This window comes from Aulonocara sp. 'chitande type north' Nkhata Bay, linkage group LG2 (genome assembly GCF_057382095.1).
Source record: "Aulonocara sp. 'chitande type north' Nkhata Bay isolate Kocher_YH1m ecotype deep benthic linkage group LG2, A_spYH_male_GT1.1, whole genome shotgun sequence".
Classification (NCBI taxonomy): domain Eukaryota; kingdom Metazoa; phylum Chordata; class Actinopteri; order Cichliformes; family Cichlidae; genus Aulonocara; species Aulonocara sp. 'chitande type north' Nkhata Bay.
In genome coordinates, this window is record NC_141345.1 from 28,306,581 (window position 1) to 28,333,892 (window position 27,312).

General features: G+C 39.6%; 1 protein-coding gene across 1 annotated transcript; it reads left to right on the top strand.

Moving 5' to 3' along the window:
- Nucleotides 1-1,810: 1,810 nt before the first annotated feature.
- On the top strand, nt 1,811-27,312 carry LOC147338107 (neuronal acetylcholine receptor subunit alpha-3-like). Its single transcript, XM_086257966.1, has 7 exons — nt 1,811-2,038; nt 14,162-14,301; nt 14,392-14,436; nt 14,532-14,641; nt 14,963-15,170; nt 16,619-17,629; nt 26,281-27,312. The coding sequence occupies exons 1-7, from the start codon at nt 1,981-1,983 to the stop codon at nt 26,404-26,406; spliced, it is 1,698 nt and encodes a 565-aa protein (XP_086114092.1). The 5' UTR covers nt 1,811-1,980; the 3' UTR covers nt 26,407-27,312.

Sequence of the window (27,312 nt, forward strand, 5' to 3'; positions counted from 1 at the left end):
GCAAGTGTTTGTTTTTTGTCCAGCATCTTGCCTGCAGAATGTCACCAGGAAACAACGCGCTGTTTTTAAGCTGTTGGATAAAAAAAAAGAAAAGAAAAGAAAAAAGAAGAATCTGCAACAGGAAAAAAGACAGAAAAAGTTATTAATAATCAAAAATTAAATCTGAAAAAGACAAAATGAAAGGGAATGAAGGGAAAAAAAGAAAGATCTCCTGTTTCTCTCCAGTCTCAGGCGAAGGGTGAAGACTGCTTTTCTTTACATCTTGCGAAATTAGAAAAATCTTCTCTTCTCTTCCTCAGCGACACTCCCTCACAACATCCCATCTATTTTGGAGCTTTATAGCATTTCATGGTCAGCTGATCTGACTGCATATTAGTTGTCCATATCTCTTTAACTTTACCAGTCACACTGCCTCTGTCTCTCTCTCTCTAACAAAGCCTTTCTTTCTTATTCTTTTAGGGTCTTCCATTGACCCATTTTAGGCACTTAGTAATTGAAGCTTTCCCCAGGCAAGCCCCAACAACAGCCTCGCTTGACTTCACTCATCAATGAAAAACCTAATTGAGCTTAAAATTGAGGCCCGAGCCACTGCACTCGTCTTTAGCCTCTTGGCCTCTTACCTGCCAACTTCGAACATACAAGGTACTTTGCAGTTTAACAATTAACATCACATACTGTATCAGAGTTACTGGCCCCACTTTAACAATAAACTGATACATTAGTTGCAATTTGGTCTGGACAAGGAAAGCATAGTCACAAATATACAGGCAAGCAAAATAAACTATCTTATGCTGTCACATAATTGCACTGTTCACTGGTTAACTAATCTTGGCAAAAAGCAAATATAGCAGCAGTTCCTATTATTTTAATCACATGTGTCAACAGCAAACTGATACAAGCACATTTTATGCTGTTGAATATTCAATACATGCATGCACATATGAACACAGTTACATAAGATATTAAAGGACAAATAATGCAAAAGTCTGCTGTGCCCATCCTGGTATTTAGGTGTCTCATGAACAGGATTCTGTGCATTAAAGATGATTTTATAAAATTTGTAGAAAAGAAGAAAAACCCCACTTTGGATGTAGATTTTATGCTTTTATGTTATATTCAGAACTGGAGCTTAAAGATTTTATTCCCTAAACTAAGATACAAATTAAAGATGTTGTTTCAAGAAGTAAATGAACCCCAATTTCACTTACAGGCATCCAAAACCAACCATTCCATTATTGTTCCTTTAAGGACCAGGCAGTAGTCAATCATAGGTCTTGGGTGCTCCAGAATAATTTCAGTGCAATTCCATGCAGTGCTGCTGTGCGTTAATGGCTTTGCATTATATGTTTTGGGCAGACTCTGCAGCCTTCAAGACTCTATTATTGAGTCGCTAATGCTTTAAGCTGCCTGAACATTGTTATGGTTGCAAAATCAATTAAGTGACTAAATAGGTCATTTACAGCTCAGTGCTGAAAATGTGCGTGTAGGTGAGTGCTGCATCTTTCTCTCAGGGGATAATTGTCTGAGGTAGGGATATTTGAGTTGTTCATTTTTTTTTTAAAAGAAATGTTCCTAATTTTCACAAAACCCGCGTCAAACACTGAATAGGAGAGTTTTATGAATGTTTTTTTCTGTACGACCCTTACGCTCCTAGAGCCATATTCGAAACCATTTAATTATTCCAGACCTATCACCTCTGAGTCACTCTGAGTCAGATCGCAAGGTTTGACCCTTAGGTGTGCGTGTTTGTGTGCGCGCGCAAGCGTGTGGGACGCAGTGCCGGGGGAGGCAGGGGGAGGCGGGACGTGCAGAAGTTGTCCATGTCGGCAGAGCGCACCAACCTCTCCGCGTTCGGGAGCGCAAAGGAAAAAGATGCTCTAATCTTGAGGCTTCACAGACATCTGCAGCAGATTATTACGAGAAGTCATTGTTCAGCATCGCTATTTATATCCAAAAAACTCGCGAAGCGCCGATGTCTCCATGAATCTCTTCGGGAAACTAACAAACATCCTCCTGCTGGTGATCCTCGCAGCGCAAGGTAGGACACGGCGCTCCGTGCATCGCTGAAAGTGCCTCTTACTCAGTACTTTTAAACCATCACTTTCTGTGTTTTCCTTACTTGTCATGTCAGTTTTAAGTATTTTTGGCTGCCAAACTGACCTCGAGTTGACTCCTTTGTGCGCTTCTCAGTGACAAGAAACTGCATCTCTTTTCAGTCCAGATAGGAAGATCCATTAAAGCCAGTCAGGATAAAGGCAGAGCAACCCAAACTTTACCTCAGTTTATCAACCCAGCTAATTTGTATTTGGGCACGCATGCACGCTGATGTTGTCAAATCGCTGAAATGGCGAAACAGTGAACAGCCATATTCTTCTCAAATTCCTCTGGGGCACCAGCAGCGCACATCTTACAAAACAAGACCGTTTTGCTTTGTTCTTTTTTGCGTTTAACGTACTTGTTTCACACTACTTCACGACACAGGGCACAACATTTGTCCATGGGAAATTGTTCCCAGCCAATAACAAATCCCACGTGCCTGTGAAATATAATATCCCGTGCTTTTCGAACTTGTGGAGTCACTGTTATGCTGCACAGAGTGAGAACAGTGGGATGTAAGCACACTGTATAATTGTTAGATTTTAGTCTACACATCGGGTTTGGTTACTTTTTATATAAGGTTGATGACTTAGAGCTTAACATGTCAGCATGTAGCTCACATTGACCATCAGTGCCAAAAGTGACGCAACATAGGGGTGACAAACTGCTCGGCAAGTGTCCATACAGATTTCATCCCTGGTTTCACAAGGTGTGAAGGGCTTGGGGACTTCTGCAGAGTTCAGAGGTCAAGATTCAGACTAGCACCACAACACTTCACAGGAAAGCAGATGGTTGCCTGGGGTAATTACTATAAGTAACCTTGGTACTTAAAAAATGGACTAGAATTGACCAACAAAACTAAAATTTTCCTTATGCTTTAATAATAATCAAACTACTAGTTTGTCTGCACTTTGCTTTTCTCTATGTGCAACCCATTTCTTTATTTTCTTGTATTTAAAATCACCTGTGCACACATTTTCTTTTTGCTTCTGCCTTTGGGTTGTGTAAGGCTGTCAGTCTTTTGTGTGCTTTAGAATAGTGGGGTCTTTGAGTAGCTCCTTGGGGAACCAGAGAAAAAACAAAGAGTAGATAAATGCTCTAAAGAGGAAGCTTTGTGTCGTATTCCCATGTAACTTGATGGTTATTTTAATCTTAAGTTTTCTCCCATTCACTTCCACAAATATAGACACGCTTCTTCAGAGAGTGTCTTCACCAATGGGAACACCTTTAATGGGGATGTGTGTGTGGGATAAAATAAATGATAAAAAAAGCTGCAGTGCCTTCATTTCATACTTAAATGGTAATTTTTTTCACTTCACACAAAAATCACAATCATATATTTAGTGGTTTATATTTAGTTTCCAGACTGGAAAAACAAAGGCAGTGGGAAAGATCTTAAAACCAAAAGCTTCATTCTATCTGAAGGCCACCAGATGGCGATAGCTGTGGTGCTGCAGTTATTTCTGTCTTTATCCGACTGCATCCATTCTGTTAAAGTTTGAAGCCGCTACTTTCCTGCTGAGTCTATGGGCTTGGCCACACACTTTCGGTTATACATTTATACACAACAGTGGCAGCACAGATAAAAAATTTTACAGTTTGAATAATGTTTATGTGCTGTGCCGCCATCTTGGTTAAGTTGGGTTTGGTGGGGATCTTTCGACTTTTCGATTTGGAAATCCATTCCAGTAAAACATTCCAGCTGGGAACTCAGAAATTTCCACTTGGTTTGGAATGACTATTAAAATGAGACTTCAGAAACCAGTGGCTAATGTTAAAGGATCTATAATATTTATGACTATCAGTAGTTTAGTTGGAGTTAAAGTTTTAATGGCTAATTTAATTAGATTTTATATTGACTAACAAACTAAACTGAGAAGCAACTTTTTGAGTGAATGTTTTTAAATACTGAAATATAAAATTGTAAATACATTTTGTTTTAGCCTTAACTAAAGCTAGCTGGGACTATTTCGCCAGATAGCTTTTTCAGTTAGGCAACATTTGGCTGGTTGGTTAGAGGACAGAAATTCAAATTCAGATCTTAGGTAGTTAATGATATGTAGATAATAGGTTTTTATTTTTTCTACTGGTCACCTCCAGCCTTAATAGAAGTCATTTCTCGTGATAAACACCCAAATATTCCTTGAGGTATTCCAGATATCCCAATTGCTTTCCTGGGAATGGGCGGCTGAACATGCATCCTTCCTACAGACACTAGGAGGAGGAGTAATTAAATTGTTGTTTTTTTCATTTCAAAGTCCTGAGTGTGGTGGGGAGTTTGCTCCACATGTGGCACCTGGAGTCCTCCCTGGGGATCTGCACTAAGTGCCTTTGTACTGTCATGCTCTAGTCATCCTGTGTAGCAACCTAACACAGACTCACAGTTAAGGAGAAGGGATGTGTTTCTGTAAGACACATAAAGTCCCTCAATTGTCTCTTTTTATGCCTCCCTCTGTCCTGTCATTCCCTTCAGCTGGAGAGATTTGCTACAGCCAGCAGCCTTGCTGCTTTGCCCTTGAACTGAATGAATTTCAAAACAGTGCCTTAAAAGGATGACAGTGTCAGTGCTCTCATATCAGAGCACATTTTGCTCTAGTGAGAGGAAATCCACTTTATATTGTTACTAGTTGTGAGGCGGTTACCTTGAAAACCAGGAGGGTTTTGGCCTCACCTTTTCTATCCCCCTAATTTGTCCTCCAGCTCCCCTCTCCTCCACAATCCTTCACTGGCTCGGTGGTCTTTTCTACGGGTATGAACAGGAGCTGTGCATGCAGATAAGTGCCTAAAAACACACACAGATTGTACAAACACTCCCAGTGGGGGTCCGATTAGTGAGCTACAGAAGGTATTGTTTCCTGCTATCCAGGATCGGCCCTCATAACAGAGGAAAAGCTGATCCTGCCGTTCATGGGATTGGGGTATTTTAGTCAGAAATAGAATCATGTTGAAGTCGCTTGGAGGTAAGGAATGAGAAATCTGTACGGCATGGGGATTTAGTTGGAGTTATGACATTCAAAATAAAGCCACTGCCTGTGGAATATCGATTGTGGTGCACATCAGCATATTTTAGAGCAGGATGGGCTGCTATACCTTAGAGACTGAGTGATAAGGGTGAGTGAAACCGCGTGATGCATTTCCCTTCAGCATCTCCACAAATTGCTGAGAGAGATGTCCAGCCACGCTCGCATTATACTGACCCACTCCGCATTATGTTTCAGCCTTGACCCTTCATCTCACTGTACTGTGCTTTTTAATGGGTTGACAGCGTAGAGGCCAAGAGAGCCAGAAAACTAGTTATTCAAAAGTGTAGCGTGGCAACAATCAGAGTTTTTTCCCCCAATCTGAGCATTAGAAATGGTTTATATTAAGCCACCCTACTCTGTAGCACTTATCTAAGTCTGCTTATATGAAGTTGTCTGCTTTGCATCGCAGCATCATCAAGCGTATTTGCTCCTCTCGCAGACTTAAATGCTCGTCTGAGATTCCCTTGGAAATACAGAGCTGCTCTCCGGTTTCCCTCCATGAAGCAATATAGTTGCATTAAAATCTGACAGGCAATCAGTGTGCATGTGTGTGTAAGTATGTGGCTTAAGGGCTGTGTGGTGGCTTGAGGATCCTCTTAACACGATTGTCATGTGATTATTGCCACCAAACTCCAGTTACTTAGCTCCTACACATGCTGTGTAGACACCCTTATTACGCCCCCTATGGACACACACACACACACACACACACACACACACACACACACACACACACACACACACACACACACACACACCCTCCTCCAAACAGCCCTGCTGTCTGATTCCTCTGGGACATCCTTGTCTTCTGAGCTGGCAATGAATTGAGTCACACTTCATGATGGAAAGATAGAAGGTGAGAATAAAAGTGCTGGGGAGGTTGTCCGAGATGCCCCAGATGGAAGATGAGCACATTTTGTGCCTCAGTCCTTCTTCTAACCACGCACCATTTTCTACTGAGTGGCCTCTGTTTCTCTTATTATGTATTTCTTTTTGTGTTTTTCCACAATCTCAGTGAACATAAGATTACAAGCGCTGAAGAACAGAAGCAGGATTAACAGCTTTAAAGAATGTCATCTGTAATACCTTTTGTAATACCTCTGTTCTCCATAATCTCTAAAGAATAATTATATCCATGAAGCCATTAGAGCCACTTGTATCAGTTACCTTATTGCTTTCTTCCCACTCAGTGCTTAAAGCAATCGTGGAGAGTTTTCCCCAAATGGATCGGAATACTACCCTCTTTTAGACCCAAAATGGAAACCACTATCTGTCAACTGGGGGAATTTCTTGTAACTGTATTTCTAACATACCCCAGTGCAAATGATTAAATCTGCAAAACACATTTTCCCAATACCCATTTAACCTATATTTATGAAGAGACAGAAGGGAGTAATGAACAGCAGTCATACACAGGAAGTGTTCATGGCCCTTGTAACCATTCAGCATACGAGGTGCCTGTTCAATCAGGTGATTTACAGTGGTACAAACTGTGCACAAAGTATGAAAAGCTACTACAGCGTTCAGTGCTTTTGTGGATTTAGCCAAATGACATAAGTATATGTTACCTGAGGCTATAAAGCTAGCATAAAAGATAGAATTCAATGAGTGAATCTCATCAGCACCTAAACACCCCAAATATAAATTGATATCTGTTACACTTGATGTAAAATGGTACTAGTACCCTAGATGTAACCAGTCCAACATAGTGCATCACTACAAATTATTCAAAACTCAACAAAACATCATGTATATATCCAATAACTGACTTTAAAGCTACACATTTAATTTGGACATGACAGGTAAGCTTTAAATTCATGCTGAATCTCACTCTTGCTGAGCAGCGCTTACCATTGAAAACATTCTTCATCTTCCTCTCCTCTCTTTCTTCTCCATCGCTCAGTGTTAATGTTTTTTCCCTCTTCCTGGGAAACACAGCAAGTGCACATGTAGCTCACAGACGCGGTTTGTGTGTTTGGTTATATTTGTTGAATTGTTTGAAATGATGGCGGCTCCTCATCTGTAGCTAGCTAGATGCTTAAATAGCGGGATTTAATTTCCAATGATGACATTATTTTCCTACTATGAGAATTGGAATTACATATTTTAGCAAAGACTTTTAGCAGTTTAGCAAAGTCCCACCCTCCCCCCCCAATTTCTGTACTCCTCACTTTGAAATGAGGACACAACTTTAACTCAAACTTTAGCTAATCCACTGCAAAAACTTCTGCCATGGATTTGGGACGCAGCGTTTGTCAAAGTCTTTTTCTGCGTACTGATTCAGTCAATACTGCTGACATGCATGATAGACAGGCCTGCTTCAGCATCTCTGGAAGAAAGATAAGTAGCACTGACTACCTGCAGCTGCGACTGCAGTGCTGTGAGAACCATCACAGCCACCCACTCCAGGCAGACTAAGTCCCCAGACTGCATTTCTGAATTTAAGAGTGTCACAGCAACAGCACACATTCATTTCTAGCCTCTGCTAAAACAAGGCACAGTTTTAAATATGTGGATACATTTTAATTAAATACTTGGCAGACCTAAGCATTCAGGCTCATAGTGTCAGTCGTATTAAAAGACATGGCTTGAGCTTTTTTTATTTACGCTTTCCATAGAATGGCTAAATACTGTATTTTATCTCCTTTAAAAGGGGGCCCCATCTAGTTTTCCTTCCTTCCCATACGCCAGCTAAATCCTTGGGTGTTTATCTTGTTACATCAATCATTATTTCTTTGGATAAAATCACATTTCACTGAGTCTAAATGCCAAAACAGTGCCAAACCTTTTACTTTTCTGAGTGATTCGCCGTTGGGTTCATTATTTTGTGTCCCAGGTGCTGTTCCCGCCCACTCTGACACAATGCACAAAATAAAATGAGCGATTATGCCTGAAGCTCATTTTCCTGTTAACAGAGTTAATCACTTCTTGGATTATCTTAGCATTTCGTTTTTTTCGTCCGTTTTTTTTAAACAACACCACCAAAAAACCCAAACAAAAAACCTAAACCTAAGCTTACTTAAAATATCTTATACAGAGAGAATGCAGCCTCAAACCTCCCACATCTTTTTTGATGAAAGCAGGGAGACAAGTGGCAATTAAATTTCACGCATCAGTGAAGAAGAAAATCTTTTACTTTTCAGAATGGGTCAAGTCAAAGGTGGATGAACATAAATAGTAACACACATAGTTATGTGTATGTACTGTAGCCCCCATATATGAAGCTACACTTACCGTAGATTAAACACCTTATGCTTCATGGGACAGTCAGGACGGGCTGTAATCATTGTGGCTTCTCTTGTGCGTCATTCAGAATGTCAAAGTCAGGCCGTCAAAAACCCTGGAGAGCAAAGGCACACTATCTAGCTCTTCTCTCCTTGTACTTGCTGTCACTTTTCCTATCTCTTCTTGCCACTGTCTCTCTCTTTGTATCTGTTTTCTATGCACTCTGACAGTGGTGTATTTTTGGAGGGTAATTAGTTCCTTCAGAGTGTCCACAACTGGCTTCCAGGCTCATCCTGTTAAGCACATGCCTGATCAAAGAGCCTCCCACAGGCCATGGGTCTTCCAGTAGCTTTTGGCTCCTGTAGCCACAAGAGACAAAGACAGACTCAGTGTTTGGCTTTCTAATTCTAAATCAATGTGGCTTTTTAAGGGTGAAATGCATGACAGCTTGACTTGGCTTCATGTGCAGCAATACAAAGGCTTGTCACTTTGATACAGCACAAAGTGAGGGGAAGGAATGAGCACATGTCCGGTGAAATGAAACATGAATGTCAAGCTGATTTCTTTTGGCACAGTGATTATGGTAACTTCATTCTAAACCTTGAGGTAAGGTGAACCGATAAAGGAAAAGGACTTGGTTTATTTTCAGTTCTAGCTACAACCATTAGGGTTGGTTTGTTTGAGGGTATTCTTGGTTCCAGTGGTTTCTGTTGCCATTAACTTGGCTTTTTAAAATATACATATCTGAATGATTGTACCAATAGCTTGTTTCTATGACTGAAAAAAACAAAAAGACAGCCAGGCTGACCCAAATCAAAATGAGTTCAGCATCTCAAAATTTTGTCTTACTGACTTTAACTTCAAAGTAAGTCGGAATTTTGAATTACTAACTTGAAATTTAGTAAAGATACTTAACTAAAAATTTCTTTACCCATGGGAACATTTTTTCAGTGGTGGAGTGGTACATGCCAAACCTTTGTTTGAACCGTCTGAAACAATAGAAGCGTATCTGAAATGTGAGTGTATGTATAAATAATACAAAGTCCATAGGTGATTGAATGAATGAGACCTGTAGTAAGAAAACAATCTGAGTGCTCAAATGAGTAGAAAGGTAAATTATAAGTACCATTCCATTTCAGGTTTGAGATTGAAGATTCTTTATTTGTCACATGATTAGTTATACAAGCACAACATCCAGTGAAATGTATCCTGACATGCTCCTTGACTTAGCAAAACGAGAGGCAACATTATATACATTAAGTGAATATATACAGGAGGACATTATATGCAGCAATTAAGTGAATTAGGTACATAAAATTAATTACATTAAATAGACAATCTGGAAATTTTAAATTGAAAATCTGAAAAATGTACATTGTGCAAATGGGTGTTAAAGTGTCTAGAAGAGTCAGTCTGGGATGTGTTAGGAATAAGTCCTGTCTCTGTCACTTATGGATGCTGTGGGAGGGTGGGGTGCATGTTCTGGTTTAGGACCTGGATGGCTTGGGGATAGAAGCTCCTCTTGTTCTTGCTCGGATGGTGCAGAACCTTCTGCCTCTGCACCCACTCCACTGGAGCTCCGTTGATGATAATAGGCTTGTAGTATCTGTGCTGACTCCTTCTGAATTCCACCACCAGCTCCTTAGTCTTGCCGACGTTCAGCTGGAGGTGGTTATCCTGGCACCACGATGCCAGATCATCATTTACCATCCTCACTTACCAGACCAGTGGTTCTCAGTGTTTTTAGATTACCTTTTAATATTAGCTTAGCTCACTTGGCACCTCCTCATACCCCTTCCCCCAAAGAGTACTACAGAACAGGTAGTGTCAGTGTCAATGAGGCCACACAGAGCCGTTAGTCTGACCGTAATGGTGTTTTGCTTAACCAGAAAGATAAGAAGCAGCTATAATCCATGTATAAGATAATAAAACTTTACAAAACTGTTGTGTTGAAAATAAAAAAGTCACAGCCGTTACTTTTGGAAGCAACCTCACATCCCCCAAAATTTAATCCTTATGCTGACTCTCAGGGAAAAGCAGTAAAAGCTGTGCATAATCAACTGACATGTTAGTGCAAAGGTTATAATTAACTTCCTCTAAACTAAGGCTTCTTAACATCTTCAGTGCCAGAACAAATAAAGGGAATTAGAGGAGTGAATGTGCCATTGGAGGAAGGGGAAAAATATATTGGCTTCATTTTTTTTTTGTCACAAGGAACAAAAGGTCCAATTAACTGGCTGATTATAATTGCCCTGGTTTTCCCTCAGCCAATTAGAGGCTTAAACAAGGTTCTGAGAGTGCAACGAATTAGGGAGCAGTGGGCAGTTTTTAAGGCAGGTACAGAGAGCAGAAATTACACAAGTGTCCCCAGAGAAAGTTCTTTTCATTAAGCTTTAAGACTTAGATCGCCTCTGCCACTGACCTCAGAAAACTTCAGTGGTTTTGAAGTCACTACATAATTTTCAGCTTCTTACCCACTTAACAGGGAAGCAAGATCTTAAGAACAAAAATCAACCACACTACTGTGGAATAAAATCAGCTGTAGCCATGTTAACAGGCTCTTTTAAGTCTGCTGTGATTCACCCAGAGTAGAAGAGCACCCAACAATCTTAACTCAGGGATACTTTCTCTCTCCTCTTGATTGCAGCCGAGATAACTGCTCCCCACCATCGGTTTTCTGTTGTCTTTTTCCATTTTACTGCCTTAGATTGTTTTGGTAACACCGGCTTTATGAGTAAAGGTAATCCTGATCCTGAGTTTGATGGAAGCAAAGAAGTCGATATCATTTTAGCGTGTAAGCTGAGCCTGCCAGGGAAATTTGTGTTTAGCATCTAAGGTTGGAAAAAAAAAGTAAAAGGCTTCAAAAGTGTTTACTGATTTAGATTTTAACCTTTTAGACTCACAAAGAAACTAACTTGGGATAAATTCTCTGAAAATGTATTTATTCCTGTAGATTTTGTAAGCAAATGAGCTCGTCTCCCAAAATGAAAAAATGGACTGACGCTAAACTGAAAAGTCTGAACCATATTCATCTAAGTGTACTCCCTGTTGTAATAAATGCAAGAACAGCTTTATGACTTCACTTTATGGGTTGTTATTATGAAATATTTGTTCTGCCACACAGTTTCTTCAAGAATGTGCTATATTAAAGTGATACCCTCACTGAAAGTCAATTTTTATTTAAGGTGATTGTGTTGGGTATTGTGTGGTGTGAGTACATACGAGCCATATGAAAAAAATAATAATTAACTAAGCACCCTGGGAAATAGAGGAGCGCTTGCTTCAGAGCAAATCACTGGTTTATTCTGCTTCTGCTCCATCTGAACTCAAATCATGCCAGTTCACTTTAGCTTAGTTTAGCCAGTTTAGTAGCCTTGTATCAGTTTATATCTGAAATACACATTTGCTTGATGGTGCATGTTTCTGGTCGCAGTTTCTGTTACAGCTTGGTAATAAGCTGGTAAAATTGATATCATGCCATTACTTTAAAATCTGTGTTATCGAGTAAAAGGGCAGAAACTACGGGTAATAATGTGGAAACAAGCATAAGCTTACGAGGTTAAACCAATTAGTAATAGTCTAGTAATATTTCGAGAACAATATGACAATGTGCTAAAGATTAAATGATAAAATATGTGTATTCAAATTTTTTATGAGGTGACTACTTTTTGTATTCACCTGATAATAACAGTGTACACTGATTGATGCTTTAATATATTAGGATACTGCTATCATAATTTTGGAACAGTAATTTGTGTCAGATTTTCTGCCAGAGGTTTCTTCCTCTTAAAAGGGAGTTTCTCCTTCCCACCGTTGCACCTCATTTTTGCTCACAGGAGGTCATATGATTGTTGGGGTTTTTTCTGTTTTCTCTGTATTATTGATTTCAGGGTCTTTATCTTACAATATAAAGCGCCTTGAGGCAACTGTTGTTGTAACTTGGTGCTATGGAAATAAAATGGATTTGAATTGAACTGATTTGAGTTACCTGTTTTTTGAGACACGTCTGCAGTCAAGGGAAACCTGGTCCAGCATACCTAACAGACTGCCTGCTGCACTTCACTTAACTTCCAAAAATACATTTATTTGTCAAGTGTTGGTGCTCATTCTCCATGACTTAATTGCTTATGATAGAAGGAAGCCAAATAATTCAAAGAATAGGGAGCAGCAGTAAGTCTGATAAAGGTCAAGCACTGAAACTCCAGGAATAAACTTGATTTTGCAAAACAGACTGCTTGGAGTTTTGGATAGGTTTAAAATGTGACACAAATAACACACCGATGACCAAAAACATGAAAAAAAAAGCATCAAAATAAGAAACCAAAGCAGTTTTCTGTGTTTTTTTTTTTTTTTTTAGAGAGGAAACAGATTCAGACAGAACGCGTCCCATTAAAGGTCTATGTTTTATTTAGCTATTTTCAAGGAAACAAACCTTTTCGGTGAATATGGCTGTTTGCGTGTATATGGGTCCTACTTGAATACATTCAGACCCATCTCTAAAATGCAGTTCACTAAGTGCAGGTTTAATGGTTTCTTAGTAGACTGAAAAATGTGTCCGGCATTTCATGACTGGGAAGCTGTGATGCGTGAGTTTGGCCTCAGAGGTTAAAGCATTTATTATTTAATGGTTTTCAGCCTGAACAAAATTAAACAGTTCAAAATTTAAGGGTATAGAAGGCCAACCACAGGCATCCTGTGTTTAGTTAACCAAGAAAAAAAAAAGGTAGCAGGGGATAAAGAAATATGATAAAAAGCAGGTGAAAAAAAGTCTGGAATGGAAGCATTTCTGTAGTTATGAATAGATGTGAGGAAGCTCATTGAAGCCACTAGAAGAGTGTTTCTGAGGGCTTGCTGATAGCGTGAGTGCCTGCTGTCCTGTGCGAGGCAACATTTTCTGCTTGGACAGTCGTGGGCCTGCATGTGCCATCCCAAGCACCAGCGTTACAAGTGGCAGCTTTCCACAGTATGACCTTCAGTCCAGACTTAGACACACTTGTCTAAGTCACTCGTCTGCAGACACTTTGGCCAAAGACACATCATTCTGTTTTGCTTAAAGCCTCTTGTGCTTTCAGATTTTCTACAAGCTTTTAGGCTTTAATGAGACTATGTAAACATACAACTGAACTAACACACTTTGATCATTTGTAGCCCTCTCTCCTGTCATTGAATAAACAGCTTAAAAATGACTGAAAGTCAAACTGAAAGCCCCAGTGCTGTGAAGACTGGTGCATAGATTTACCTTTTTTGCTCATCACTGTCAGAAGTACAATGAAGGTGAATGGAAGTTGATTTGTGATGCTTAACTTTAGCAAACTGCTGCAAACATATTTCCTTACATGTATCCGCATGGCTAGATACCTCCAGGAGTGAGTCCTTTAATAAAGCTGTAGGTGGATGTGTTGTTTGGTCTGTCTGCAGTAACCGTATAATGAAAGTGAGGAAATGTTGAAGCTATTCTGAGTAATATGGATTTATTGTGAAAGCTCACATGTATTGTTTGCATTTTCTCTCCTTCACACTTTATTTCTTTCTTACTTTATCACTCGCCGGTGAATTAAACCCTTGATATTACCACCTTCAGGACACAGGTGTTTTTTATGTTTCTATAGTGTTTGCTTTAGAAGACATTAATGTTAATCCTTCTGAGTGACTGAGCTTTTAGTTACATTGAAGTCAAGTTCAGTTTGCTAGCAATGCTGGACAATGCCTACATATCAGCTCACTAAATGTGAAGCGACAGTTTCCCCCCTTATTTCCCTGGCAATAACTTATCATCTTTTCATTTCATTATTAACATCTCCATCCTATTTTTCTAGGCTGTTTTTCATCTAAGGCAGAGGACAGATTATTTCGAAGGTTATTCCGAAGGTACAACCAGTTCATCCGACCAGTAGAGAATGTGTCGGATCCGGTTACTGTCGAGTTTGAGGTGTCCATATCTCAGCTTGTCAAAGTGGTAAGAGGGTAAAATCAGTATAACAAATAGGTGTTTGATTAAAATAAATAAATAATAAGGCTCGTCAAATTTCCCCGTTTATCTTTTCAGGATGAGGTGAATCAAATAATGGAAACCAACCTGTGGCTGAGACATGTGAGTGACAGTCACGAGCTTTGTTTTTATCTGTTCTTTTGTTACTTGTGGATTTTGTTAAGATCCTATTGTTTTAATCCCTGCTCGTCTTTCAGGTGTGGAATGATTACAAATTGAGATGGACCCCCTCTGAGTTTGATGGGATTGAGTTCATACGAGTTCCGTCCAATAAAATTTGGAGGCCAGACATAGTTTTGTACAACAAGTAAGTGTTAGAGCATAGATGCTAAGAGGTTGTTACACTGAGGATTTTATTTTGTTTTCCATCTATCATTATCTGAGAAATCTAGATGTCTATATTGGGCTATTTTATGTTATTTTCTCTTTTGCTTCTGAAGATACATTTTCACATCAAAAGCAACCACACACAGTAGATATGCGCACCCTGTGTACTTCTCTAACACAATTTGCGTTCACTTGCTAGCAGTACCCTCTTGTCATTGCCTAGTGGTGTTAAAACTGTAATCAACTACTAATTTCAAACATATCTGTTAATTATATGTATTTTGGCCTTTTTCTCTCACAGTGCTGTAGGTGATTTCCTTGTGGAAGACAAGACCAAGGCTCTGCTAAAATTTGATGGAACGATCACCTGGGTCCCTCCAGCTATTTTTAAATCCTCCTGCCCCATGGACATCACCTACTTCCCTTTTGACTACCAGAATTGCTCCATGAAGTTTGGTTCCTGGACCTACGACAAGGCCAAGATTGATCTAGTGCTCATTGGCTCAAAGGTGAGAAGGAGCAACTGGGGTGAAAGGAAATAGATCCCTGCAGTTACGTCATTAAGAAATCTCTGTCAGTTTTATTTATTTATTTGTTTTTAGCATTTTTATGCATCATTATTGAGAAGAATTATTTAGCACTGCACAGTAGTAAGTGCTTATATCTTCCAACTTGCTTAGATTGCTTCATTTTTTATGTTTGCCTTCCTCCTCTTTATTCAGTCCATTAGGTAAGTATCCTCAATGCACTTTCATTCTAAGAGATGACAGTTGCACAACAAAGCAACACTAACTTGCAATGTTACACTATATTGCCAAAAGTATTCATCCAAATCATTGAATTCAGGTGTTCCGATCACTTCCATGGCCACAGGTATATAAAATCAAGCACCCAGGCATGCAGACTGCTTCTACAAACGTTTGTGAAAGAATGGGTCACTCTCAGGAGCTCAGTGAATTCCAGTGTTGTGCTATGATAGGATGCCACCTTTGCAACAAGTCCAGTTGTGAAATATCCTCGCTACTAAATATTCCACAATCAGCTGTTATATTATAACACAATGGAAGTGACTGGAAACGACAGACATTCAGCTATGAGGTGGTAGGCCACGTGAAATCACAGCGGGGGATCAGCAAATGCTGAGGTGCATAATGCACTGGGGTTGCCAGCTTTCTGTAGCGTCAGTAGCTACAGACCTTCAAACTTCATGTTGCCTTCAGATTAGTTCAAGAACAGTAAGTAGAGAGCATCATAGAATGAATTTGGCCACGCAGGTGCATCAAAGCCTTACTTCATCAAGCGCAATGCAAAGCAATGTATGCAGTGGTGTGAAGCGCGCCACCACTGAACTCTAGAGCAGTGGAGGTGTGTTTTCTGGATCGATCATCTGGCTATCCAATGGACGAGTCTGGGTTTGGCGATTTCCAGGAGAATGTTACTCATCTCACTACATTGTACCAAGAGTCTTGACTTCAACCTGACAAAACACCTCTGGGATGAATTAGAGCAGAAACTGTGAGCCAGGCCTTCTTGTCAGGGTCACCTGACATCATGTTAAACCCTATGCGTTAAGAAAGGAATATTACTCAATTTCATACGCATGAGCGAATGCTTTTGGCAGTACATTGCAGCTTAGACTTTGGATAGTCTGAATTAGAAAGTTAACTTTTTTTTGTTGAGAAGCAGTTGGAAATTTTAAACATGTGTTTGTTGTCTTTCTTTCAGATAAAGTTTACTATGTGTTTTTACCTGAAATTCAGAATGTGATGGATTGGGGTGGCCATTGTCAAAGGGAAGACTGATGATGAACTTATTACAATGTTAAAATTGACAAATGTATTTAAATAGATTATTTTAATAATGAAGACAGATTCAGTTCTCTTTAAATGAACTTGTTTTAAACTTTGAGATATAATATTTTTTTCTAAAAACAGCTTTCACATTTACACTTCACCAGGTGAACCTAAAAGATTTCTGGGAAAGTGGAGAGTGGGAGATTATTGACGCTCCAGGATACAAGCATGACATCAAGTATAACTGCTGCGAAGAGATCTACCCTGACATCACCTACTCCTTCTACATCCGCCGCCTGCCTCTCTTCTACACCATCAATCTCATCATCCCTTGCCTCCTCATCTCCTTCCTAACAGTGTTGGTCTTCTACCTCCCATCTGATTGCGGGGAGAAAGTTACCCTGTGTATCTCTGTCCTTCTCTCCCTCACTGTGTTCCTGCTGGTCATCACTGAAACCATCCCTTCAACATCTCTTGTCATCCCCCTGATTGGCGAGTATCTCCTCTTCACCATGATTTTTGTCACACTCAGCATTGTCATCACTGTCTTTGTGCTGAATGTTCACTACCGCACACCTATGACTCACACAATGCCCGAGTGGGTGAGGGCTGTGTTCCTTGGCGTGCTGCCCAGAGTAATGCTGATGAGGCGTCCTATTGACCAGGGCTGCTCCTCACCTGCCAGAATTACAGGAGGGACAGGAGGAGGAAGCAGCGGTGGAAGCAAGAAAAGAAAAAACAGTATAGGAGCAACAAGTAGCTCAGGAAGTGTAAGTGTTGGAGGCATAACTGGGGGTGTAGCCTGTCCGCCGCTGGAAAGCGGTGCAGGAGGAGGAGGGGGTACGTCCTCAGCTGGTGGCTCAATGAACTGTGTGGAGTATGGTGAGATGAACCGTGACATGAAACGGGACATGAACAGAAGGTTCCCCTACAGAGGCAAAGAGGTACCGACTCCTGTCCCACCGCCAGTGGTGCCACCACCACCTCCTCCCCAGCCACCTCAGACTCAGGGGCCCCAGGAGTCAGAGCTGCCCAAGCTGCCGAGGCCCATCAATGCTTCATCGCCGGTAAACGCTGTCGTCGCCTTTTCTGTGGTGTCTCCCGAAATCAAGCAGGCCATTGAGAGCGTAAAGTACATTGCAGAGAACATGAGGACTCGTAACAAAGCCAAAGAGGTATGCAATGTGGAAAACACAGTTTTATTTATTTCAATATGCTTTTCAAATTGATAGAAGTTATACTATATAGACAAAGTACTGGCCCACTTCTCTTTGAGTGTAGTGCTGTAATAGGATACCAACATTCAACAAGTCAGTTTGGGAAATTTATTTCCTCCTAGATGTTCTTCAGTCAACTGTGAGGCAGTCTTGCAAAGTACAAGCATTTAAGAACCACACTCAGCCATGACGATAAGACCAACTTAAGATACAGAGCACTATTGCCAAGTGCTGAAGCACCATCCATTTACAATGTATAAATGGATGGACGGTACTTAAATATCGCCTTTCTACTCAATTTGAGCACTCAAAGTGCATCCGCCAAATTGCACACATTAATACAGTGCTTTTATTTATAGTTAAGCATTTTTTGTCCAGCACATATCGATGGATGCAACAGGGGAAGCTCAGTTCAGTTGGTCCATGTGTTAATATATGAACACGTGGACAAAATACTGAGCTGGGGGGGCAATCCACCAACCTCCTAGTTGGTAGGCAATCTCCTCCAGCACCCAAAAAATGTGTTTATAATGCATAAACGTCACCAAGACTCTGCTGATTCAATAACTGATGTTAACATCAGCACAAAAACTGTGCGGAGAGCTTCTCATTGTCAGTTTCCAAGGCTGAGTGGCTGCTGTAGGTGTGCTTTGTTGATGGTCCATTACTTTGTCTGTAAAGTGTATAGCAGGGGTAGGCAACCTTTCTGATGATGAGTGCCATCTGAAATTTCCTCAGAAGTCAATGTGCCATATGATTGCATTAGCAATAAATTTAATAACGCTCTATATTAACAGTTACACACTATATAGAACAACTTTATAGAATTATATTTGTTCGCAGATGTTCGCAGCTATCAGCGAATAGTTATCAGCTATTTTGAAACAAAAAAAATAAAAAGACACTTTTTATCCATAACAAGAACTCGCTATTTATGGTCTCCTCACAACAATGATAAGAAAAATAAACTGGGCCAATATGGCATGCTTGTTAATACAGGGTGGGCCATTTGTATGGATACACCGTAATAAAATGGGAATGGTTGGTGATATTAAAGTCCTGTTTGTGGCACATTAGTATATGTGAGGGGGCAAACTCCTCAAGATGGGTGGTGACCATGGTGGCCATTTAGAAGTCGGCAATCTTGGATGCAACTTTTGTTTTTTTCAATAGGAAGAGGGCCATCAAACTTATTGGTAATGTCACAAGAAAAACAATGGTGTGCTTGGTTTCAATGTAACTTTATTCGTTCATGAGTTATTTACAAGTTTCTGACCACTTATAAAATGTGTTCAATGTGCTGCCCATTGTGTTGGATTGTCAATGCAACCCTCTTCTCCCACTCTTCACACACTGATAGCAACACCGCAGGAGAAATGCCAGCACAGGCATCCAGTATCCGTAGTTTCAGGTGCTGCACATCTCGTATCTTCACACCATAGACAATTGCCTTCAGATGACCCCAAAGATAAAAGTCTAAGGGGGTCAGATCGGGAGACCTTGGGGGCCATTCAACTGGCCCACGATGACCAAACCACTTTCCAGGAAACTGTTCATCTAGGAATGCTCGGACCTGGCACCCATAATGTGGTGGTGCACCATCTTGCTGGAAAAACTCAGGGAACGTGCCAGCTTCAGTGCATAAAGAGGGAAACACATCATCATGTAGCAATTTCAAATATCCAGTGGCCTTGAGGTTTCCATTGATGAAAAATGGACCAACTATCGTTGTACCCCATATACCACACCAAACCATCACTTTTGTTGTTCCAAAAGTGGGTTAGTGTCAGACCAATAGCGGTGGTTTTGTTTGTTAACTTCAACATTTACATAAAAGTTTGCCTCATCACTGAACAAAATCTTCTGCGTGAACTGAGGGTCCTGTTCCAATTTTTGTTTTGCCCATTCTGCAAATTCTGTGTGCCGATCTGGGTCATCCTCGTTGAGATGCTGCAGTAGCTGGAGTTTGTAAGGGTGCCATTTGTGAGTAGCTAATATCCACCGAAGGGATGTTCAACTAATGCCACTCTCCAGTGACATGCGGCGAGTGCTACGCTGTGGGCTCTTGCTGAATGAAGCTAGGACAGCCACTGATGTTTCTTCCTTGGTGACAGTTTGCTTGCGTCCACATTTTGGCAAATCCAACACTGAACCAGTTTCACGAAACTTAGCAAGCAGTTTGCTAACTGTAGCATGGGAGATGGGTGGCCTCGTAGGGTGTCTTGCATTGAAATCTGCTGCAATGACCCGGTTACTGCGTTCACCAGATAGCAACACAATTTCGATCCACTCCTCACGTGTTAACCTCTTTGACATGTCAATGGCTGTGAACAAAGAGAAACTTGTAAATAACCCATGAAAGAATAAAGTTACGTTGAAACCAAGCGCACCATTGTTTTTCTTGTGTTGTGACAGTGACGTACACTGTCTTGTTGGTATAGGTAAAATGTATATTTCTATACATTTCACGTCAGATAAAAACTTTGGTTGTAAGATTCAGATAATTATTTATTAAAAGCGAGACATTTTAAATGAGAATAAGACACAAAAGTACTTCTTTGTGCCCCCCTTTCCCTGTTAATGCCCCACCTGGCCCCCTGGCAACACTTTGCTAGACCCGCCCCTGCACAGTTACCAGCTGTCAGCTACTTAGAAAAGGATCCTGGGGTTATTTGTCTCTCAGAAACAGTTCATAACTTCCCTTCAACTCATTCATGTCACCTAAAAGGTTAACCTGTTTCTCCATCACCTGTTCAGCTCTGATGAGTCAGTAAGGACATCTCCTGGTTTCATCTTCATGTTTCCCTCTCACCAGATAACCAAACCGATATCATGACCAGCAGCTTTTACAGCTGTGGCTCCAGCAAACATCAGCTGATACTAGAAATTAATATTAAATAAATTCTAACAACAGCTGATCAAGCTTAAACGTGCTGATGTTGTTTAGCGTGACATCCGCTGGTTTCCTCTTTCTGGTGCAAAGTGGGCGATAAACAAACAAGAGAGAAAAGCTGATCAGCTGATCATTGATCAGTTTCATGATTGAAGTAGCAGCAGGAGAGGGAAGGAGAGAGAATGAGAGAAGAAGAGGCAGCTGTGCAGCAAAGACACAGAATAACTCCAGCTTTGTGTCTTTTTTCATTGTAGGTGAAGTACGAGACAAACTGTTTTCCTTTTCAACTCAATACGAAATGTGTAATATTTTCTATGAATACGGGACGATTCCATTTTTTACATGACGGTTTGCAACTCTACTAACTAACTTCATGAATAAAATAAAGTTCACTATCAGTGACATAGCATACACCCAGCTGTATCGAAACTCCGTCACGCTAGCTAGTACGCAGTACGAGTTATTGTAACTGACTGTAAAAAGTCAGCACAACGAAAATAAACTCCACCTAAACTTGGTTTATATCTGACCCAGATAGACTGCAGGTCATAACTTCTTACCTGAAGTTCAGTTCACCTGACACTCGGACCGGCGGCCGCCTCGGGTCTCTCCTCCTCCTGCCTCTCCTTTCCCTCATCCATCTGCTGGCCTCTGTGAAAGCTCCGCCATAGAAACCACCACCAAACAACTGAGTTATTTTTACACATTGGCCAGCATGTGGCCAATCCACCACCTTTCATTGTTTATACCTTAAAAAAAAAAAATCAAAAAAAAAAAAATCAGCGGTCCATAAAAACGAAAGATCACCATCGGCCTATCAGGCAAATGCCCAGTAGCCAGTCCAGCTATGATCGTGCCATCAGTTAACCCTTCGCGTGCCAGCTGTGGCATGCGTGCCCAGGGTTGCCGACCCCTGGTGTATAGAGTCGTCTTAGCAAGTTGGGACAATGTGTAAAATTTAAATAAAAACAGTATACAGTGATTTACAAATCATTCAAACCCTATTTTTGTATTAGAAAAAATTAGAACTGATTTTTTTAAATTTATTTTTAAATGATATATGGTTCCATTTAAGCCAGAAACGTTTTTCAAGAACAGCCGGAACTGGGACAAGAAACAACAGTTTGTTGCAATACAATGCATGCAAGAAAAGATGGGAAAAGCCTTCTGGGCTTTCAGAGAGAGCTGTGTCAAATCTGAGTGACATCAACATAAAACTGGTTTGGGCTACAAGTGTGAAGTTAAAAATAATCCAGTTAAAGAAGAGCTAAAAACAAGCTTTTTTGCTTGTCTGTGCCTGAGGCTAAAGGCTTGTGGCTATATTAGTCACTACAAGCAAAACAAACAGTGAATATTTTAAGTGGCTGTGATATATTGTTGAAAATATAGTCTCCTGGCTTCATGAAAGAAGGACCATTTACTAATATGTGCATGGAAAAGCTGTTATCGAGTGCACCAAAAATTACAGTTGGGCTTATGAAATTGTGTCCAAAGAGGAAGAAAAGGCAGATCTTTCCAAAGTGTTTCCACTGGAGTGATGATGGTTAAATAGTAATAAGAGTGTTTTGTAAAACTGGAAATAATTGCCAAAAGCCAATGGTATTAAAAATTCATACATGAGACATTTGTACGCGCAATGTAGTCACACACTTTTACACATCTGCTGTTAGTAAAATGAGGGCCAATACGTCAGGCTTTGGTGTGTAAACTTTTATGGTTTTTTTGTTCTGTGACAAGAGTGTAAAAAAAGGTCAAGCAGGTATAACAACAATGTTCATTTGAGGGACTATGCATCAACAATGACTTTTATAATAATGTTTTGCCACACTATTTAATCTTATCACATAACTTTTCCACATTACTATGATTACAGGGATTACATTACTATGTTGAAAAACTTTTATGTAGCTGTGTGCGGCACTCAAGCTAAATTGATGCCTGCACAACCCTGAAATGCTTCTTAAAATAAATATCCAGACATTAATAACAGCAAAGAAGGCGCAAAACCTAAAGGTAGTACCCTTGTTAGGATTTATATACGTGGTTAACATTACATGTTATAGCTTGATAATAACATGATGGGGTTAGGTGTTAATATAGAGGAAAAGAGACAATAAAGATATACAATTGAATTACATATAATTTCAGGTTAATAACCAAGTAGTAGCATATCTCAACCACGTTTTAGTTGTTAATTAATATTATATATTTTTTAAACCTTGGTAATAATAGACTGTTTATAATGCTTGTAATGTGGTAATAAAGTGGAGTAATATGGATTAAATGTAACATTGTCTATTAGGCAAAATCATTTATTAATGTTTTGGTAACAATATCTTAACCTGTGAGCACTGAAATAGTCATTTCTGTGCAGTCTGAAGCTAAACATTATTGCCTTTTTATTTTATTTTTATTTTTGCCATTTCTATTTAATTTAGGTCTCATTGCAGATTTTAAACAAAGTGCACAGATATATATCTGCGTCCACATTATTATATATAGTTATTGGCACATTATATACATTTGAGTTTAATATAAGTCAGCTAAAAACCGTGGTAGCTATTACCTTACATATATTTAGATGACATTGTGTGGTCATTACTACTTTATTTCGACATTATTACTGCCCTATTACCATGCTGTTTCTAAGCTGTAACCTCAAATTCTACCAAAAATGAACTATTTTGTGCATTTGGGGAAAATTTAACACATTTTGACAACCAAACCAAGAATCAGTTATCGTAGTCTGACCACCTACACCCAGTTTTCACTAATATTTTGCGTTCTTGCAAATTGAGGGAGATGCAAACACAAAGTCAGAAATCAGCCAACGACAGCATCTCCCGGCAAGAGAGGCACCAAAGAGTTTACCACAAACTCACAAATGACTTCCCCTTAATCATACCCTGTCTTAAACACAAGTGATAAAAATAAAAATGTCTGCTTTCTAGACCTTTTATAGATTTTAGAACAGATTTCCCCCCCAAATATATGCAGGACATAAATAATCACACACATACACATAACCAAGCATTACTACATGTGGTTCATCTATGCATAATAGATGAATTTCTATCTAGCTTGGTAAATGGCTTGGAAGCCATTTACAGAGGGCTGCAAAGGGAGTGTAAAGCTTCTTGTTTGTCACAGATAGAGGGCTTTGTGCATTCCTTCCTCACACTCTGGATGGTCCTGATATGATTGTTGCTGCTGCTCCAGCTTTACTTAGCAATGCTTGGATCCTTCTTGCATGCAGAATAGCCATACGGCCTTCTATATTCACACAATGGCATTATGGTCACTGAATCCATGATCTTATTGTCCACACCTGACTGATCAGGCCACACTCACACTATATTTAGCACTGTGCAGATGTATTAGACATAAAAAGGATGTGAGGAAGCCACAATGCCATAAATAGCGTTTATTAATACTAAAGTTCAGTAAATTAAAAAAATTCCTTCCTAAACTGTTTAAATGTAAATAGAGAAAATAGCTATTTATTCTATAAAGGATTCCACTGGGAACATTACTCATGATCCACAACAAATAAATACATCTTTTAAAGACTTTCATGAGGCTTTACACTCACTACAGGTTAATCTCTCTTGCAGAATTTCTTAAATATATAAATGTACCGAAAATAAATGACGATCAGATTGTGGTTCTGAATTCACCATGAATGCATCTCCCAAACAATAAGGGCCACATGGTTTTCCAGCAGAGTTTTACAAAGAATTTTGGCCTCTACAAGCAACTTCTTTTTTCAGAATGGTCACTGAAATTCAGAATGATCAGACTCTGTCTCTAAACATGAACTCTGCTGTCATTAGTCTACTTCTTAAACCAGGCAAGGATCCTGCGTTCCCATCCAGCCACTGCTCCATTTCAATTATAAACGTTGACCTTACAAAGTCCTTGCCAGAAGTTTAGAAAAAATAACTGCAATCATAATATATTCTGACCAAACAGGCTTTATCGAGGGTCGTCACTCAGTGAATAATACACGTAGACTAATAAATATAATACATTATTGCTCTATCAACAAATTAGAAACCACAGTTGTCTCCTTAGATGCAGAGAAAGCATTTGGCCGGATAAACTGAAAATTTGTATTAGCAGTTCTGCATAAATCTGAATTTGGTTCATTCTTTATAGACTAGATTAAAACACTGTACAGCTTTCCAAATGCTTGTGTTAGGACAAATGATTTTAATTCACAAAGCTTCAACCTACATGGTATAAATCTTCACTTATCCAAACTATCACCCATTTGAAGCAATCCAGATATTTACCATCGTGACATCATGAGAAAGGGATTAACAATCTAGAACGTGTTATACAAAATGGAAAGTTTATTTCATTTGAAAATTCAGAATCAGCAAAGCTAAATTTCTTGAATATCAGCAAGTAAAGCCAACATACAGGACAAATTCAATCCCAGTCAACTGAATCTAAAAATACATAATTGGCTAACAAGTTTTTTTTTTTAAATATCTGAACCCCAAATGGTTATCAAAAATGTAAAAGCTATTGTTTAAAATTAACAAATCAATTCCCCTCCCAACTGTAAAGTGGGAGCGAGATCTTTCCATGAGTCCAGATCAAAACTTCTGGACACATGTATGCTTAAAATGCCGTCAAAATGACCAAAAAGGAAATCAAAAAATGGCTTTTTTTATTAATCAGTGTAGAAATTTACTTCTTGATCACATTATTCTGGAGATCACATTATTTGGTCTCTTCAAAAAACCAACTGGGTGAATTTGTCTCTCTGGTCCTTGCTGATCAATTCCATTACCTAGAGGGGCTGGTCGCTGTAGTCTTGTTTCCCCATTTGCCTTGCAGGTGGATGAGGATGGTCTGTGGGACTATGCGTGTCTGCAGCCTCCTGAGAGCTGGAGAGCAGCTTTTGCTGTTTTGGAGTGTCTCTGTGTCTGCCTCGGTTGGTGGAGGTAGAGAACTGGGGAAGGTGCTGCCTAATAGTCTTCAATTCAATTCAATTCAATTCAATTTTATTTATACATCGCCAATACACATCAAGAGTTGTCTCAAGGTGCTTTATATTGTAAGGCAGACCCTACAATAATACAACTGAGAAACACCTAATATGACCTCCTATGAGCAAGCGCTTTGGCGACAGTGGGAAGGAAAAACTCCTTTTTAAAAGGAAGAAGCCTACAGCAGAACAAGGCTCAGGGATGGGCAGCAATCTGCCGCGACTGGTTAGTGTGAGAGGAAGAAGACATTCATCTGTATACTCCAGTATGCTCTTTGTGTGGGGATGACTTCTTCCTACTCTGGGGTCTTGTAGGGGGTTGTGGATTGCGTGGGTCACAGTGTGTAAGCCCATTTATGTGGCTTTTTTTTTTCCTGCCTGTCCTGCCTTAGACATTGTCATACTATACCGCATTTAATATAATAACTGAAATTACACAAATAAAAATAAGAAAATAAATAAAGAGATAAAAGATTCACATGAACAAGAGGAGCCTATAAAGGTTCTATATAGCTGTTCTTGCAAAATCAAAATGTGTTTGGCACCACAGTGTCTTTAGAGCACAAAAAACAGTGAATGTAACAGTTTGTGCCATAAAGTTCACAATTACCATTAAGCAAAGGTCGCTTGAAGACATTTGGAAGAGGAAAGAAAGACAATGTGCTCTGGTTATTTTTATTCTTTTTACTTTAAATTTCCTTTGTTTTCTCTCCTCAGGTGGAAGATGACTGGAAGTACGTTGCCATGGTCATTGACAGGATTTTCCTGTGGGTGTTTGTGACAGTGTGTGTGCTGGGAACTCTGGGACTCTTCCTTCATCCCCTCATCAGTTTCTTTAAATGAACCACGTCTCTATGTCCTCACTTTTTCTCTTATTTTTGTCTACTTCTGTCTCTTTGCTCCACTTTGAGTACTTCGAGAATTATTCCCTTTGCCGGTCTTTCGTGTCTTTCACAGATGCCGTTGACCTCCTTTTCCAGCTTTCTGTTTCTCCTTTATCTGCCTCATGCTCTTCGCTGGGATTGCCATCATCATCACTTCTAGCACTCCGCTGTCTGTTTTCTCACACGACTTACCCAGATTTCCTCATCCTTCTTATGCTTTTCAATGTGCAGTTGATGCTGTCTGGTCTTACTTTAACAGCCTCTTTCTCTCTTTCTCTGTTTTTAAAACCCTGCTCTTCTTTCATTATTTCTTTCTTTCTTTTCCATCGCTGCTTGTCTTTTCATGGTAATCCTGTTTCTTGTTGAGGCTGCATTTCTACCACTCTGTGTGTTTAAGTGAAAATGTCCATTTTGTTATGATTGTTGTACAGTCTTAAACAATGATAAAAAAAATTCTAAAATTGTCAGGAAACTGTTTAAGGGAATGTTGTAAGTACTGTATAAGTTTGAATAATTTCAAAGGGAAATGCATGAATGACTTTTCACTAGTCATTGTAAAGATTTTTGAGAGCTGTGCACAATATGACCTTTAAAGCTAAGAAACAATAATGCAGTCTTGTGTTTACTTGTTGTCAAATAGAAGTTATCTGTATTTTTCCCAGTAAATATCTGTAAAGTGTCTTATGCATGGCTTTGGATAATGACACTGACTATGGCTATACACCTTTAAAGACGTAGGTTTTCAGGTCTAATTATGCACCAAATTTCACAGAATCGGTGAAACATTTACAATGTATAGATACACTTTGACTTGCACAATGTAGATTAAACTTATAAAAGACGTGAAATAAATTGAATAATAAAT

Excerpts from the sequence above, each read along its gene's own strand:
- LOC147338107 (XM_086257966.1), top strand. The coding sequence starts at position 1,981 with ATGAATCTCTTCGGGAAACTAACAAACATCCTCCTGCTGGTGATCCTC. Across the intron at positions 14,302-14,391 it reads TATCTCAGCTTGTCAAAGTG|GATGAGGTGAATCAAATAAT; the intron begins GTAAGAGGGTAA and ends TTATCTTTTCAG. Across the intron at positions 17,630-26,280 it reads CTCGTAACAAAGCCAAAGAG|GTGGAAGATGACTGGAAGTA; the intron begins GTATGCAATGTG and ends TTCTCTCCTCAG.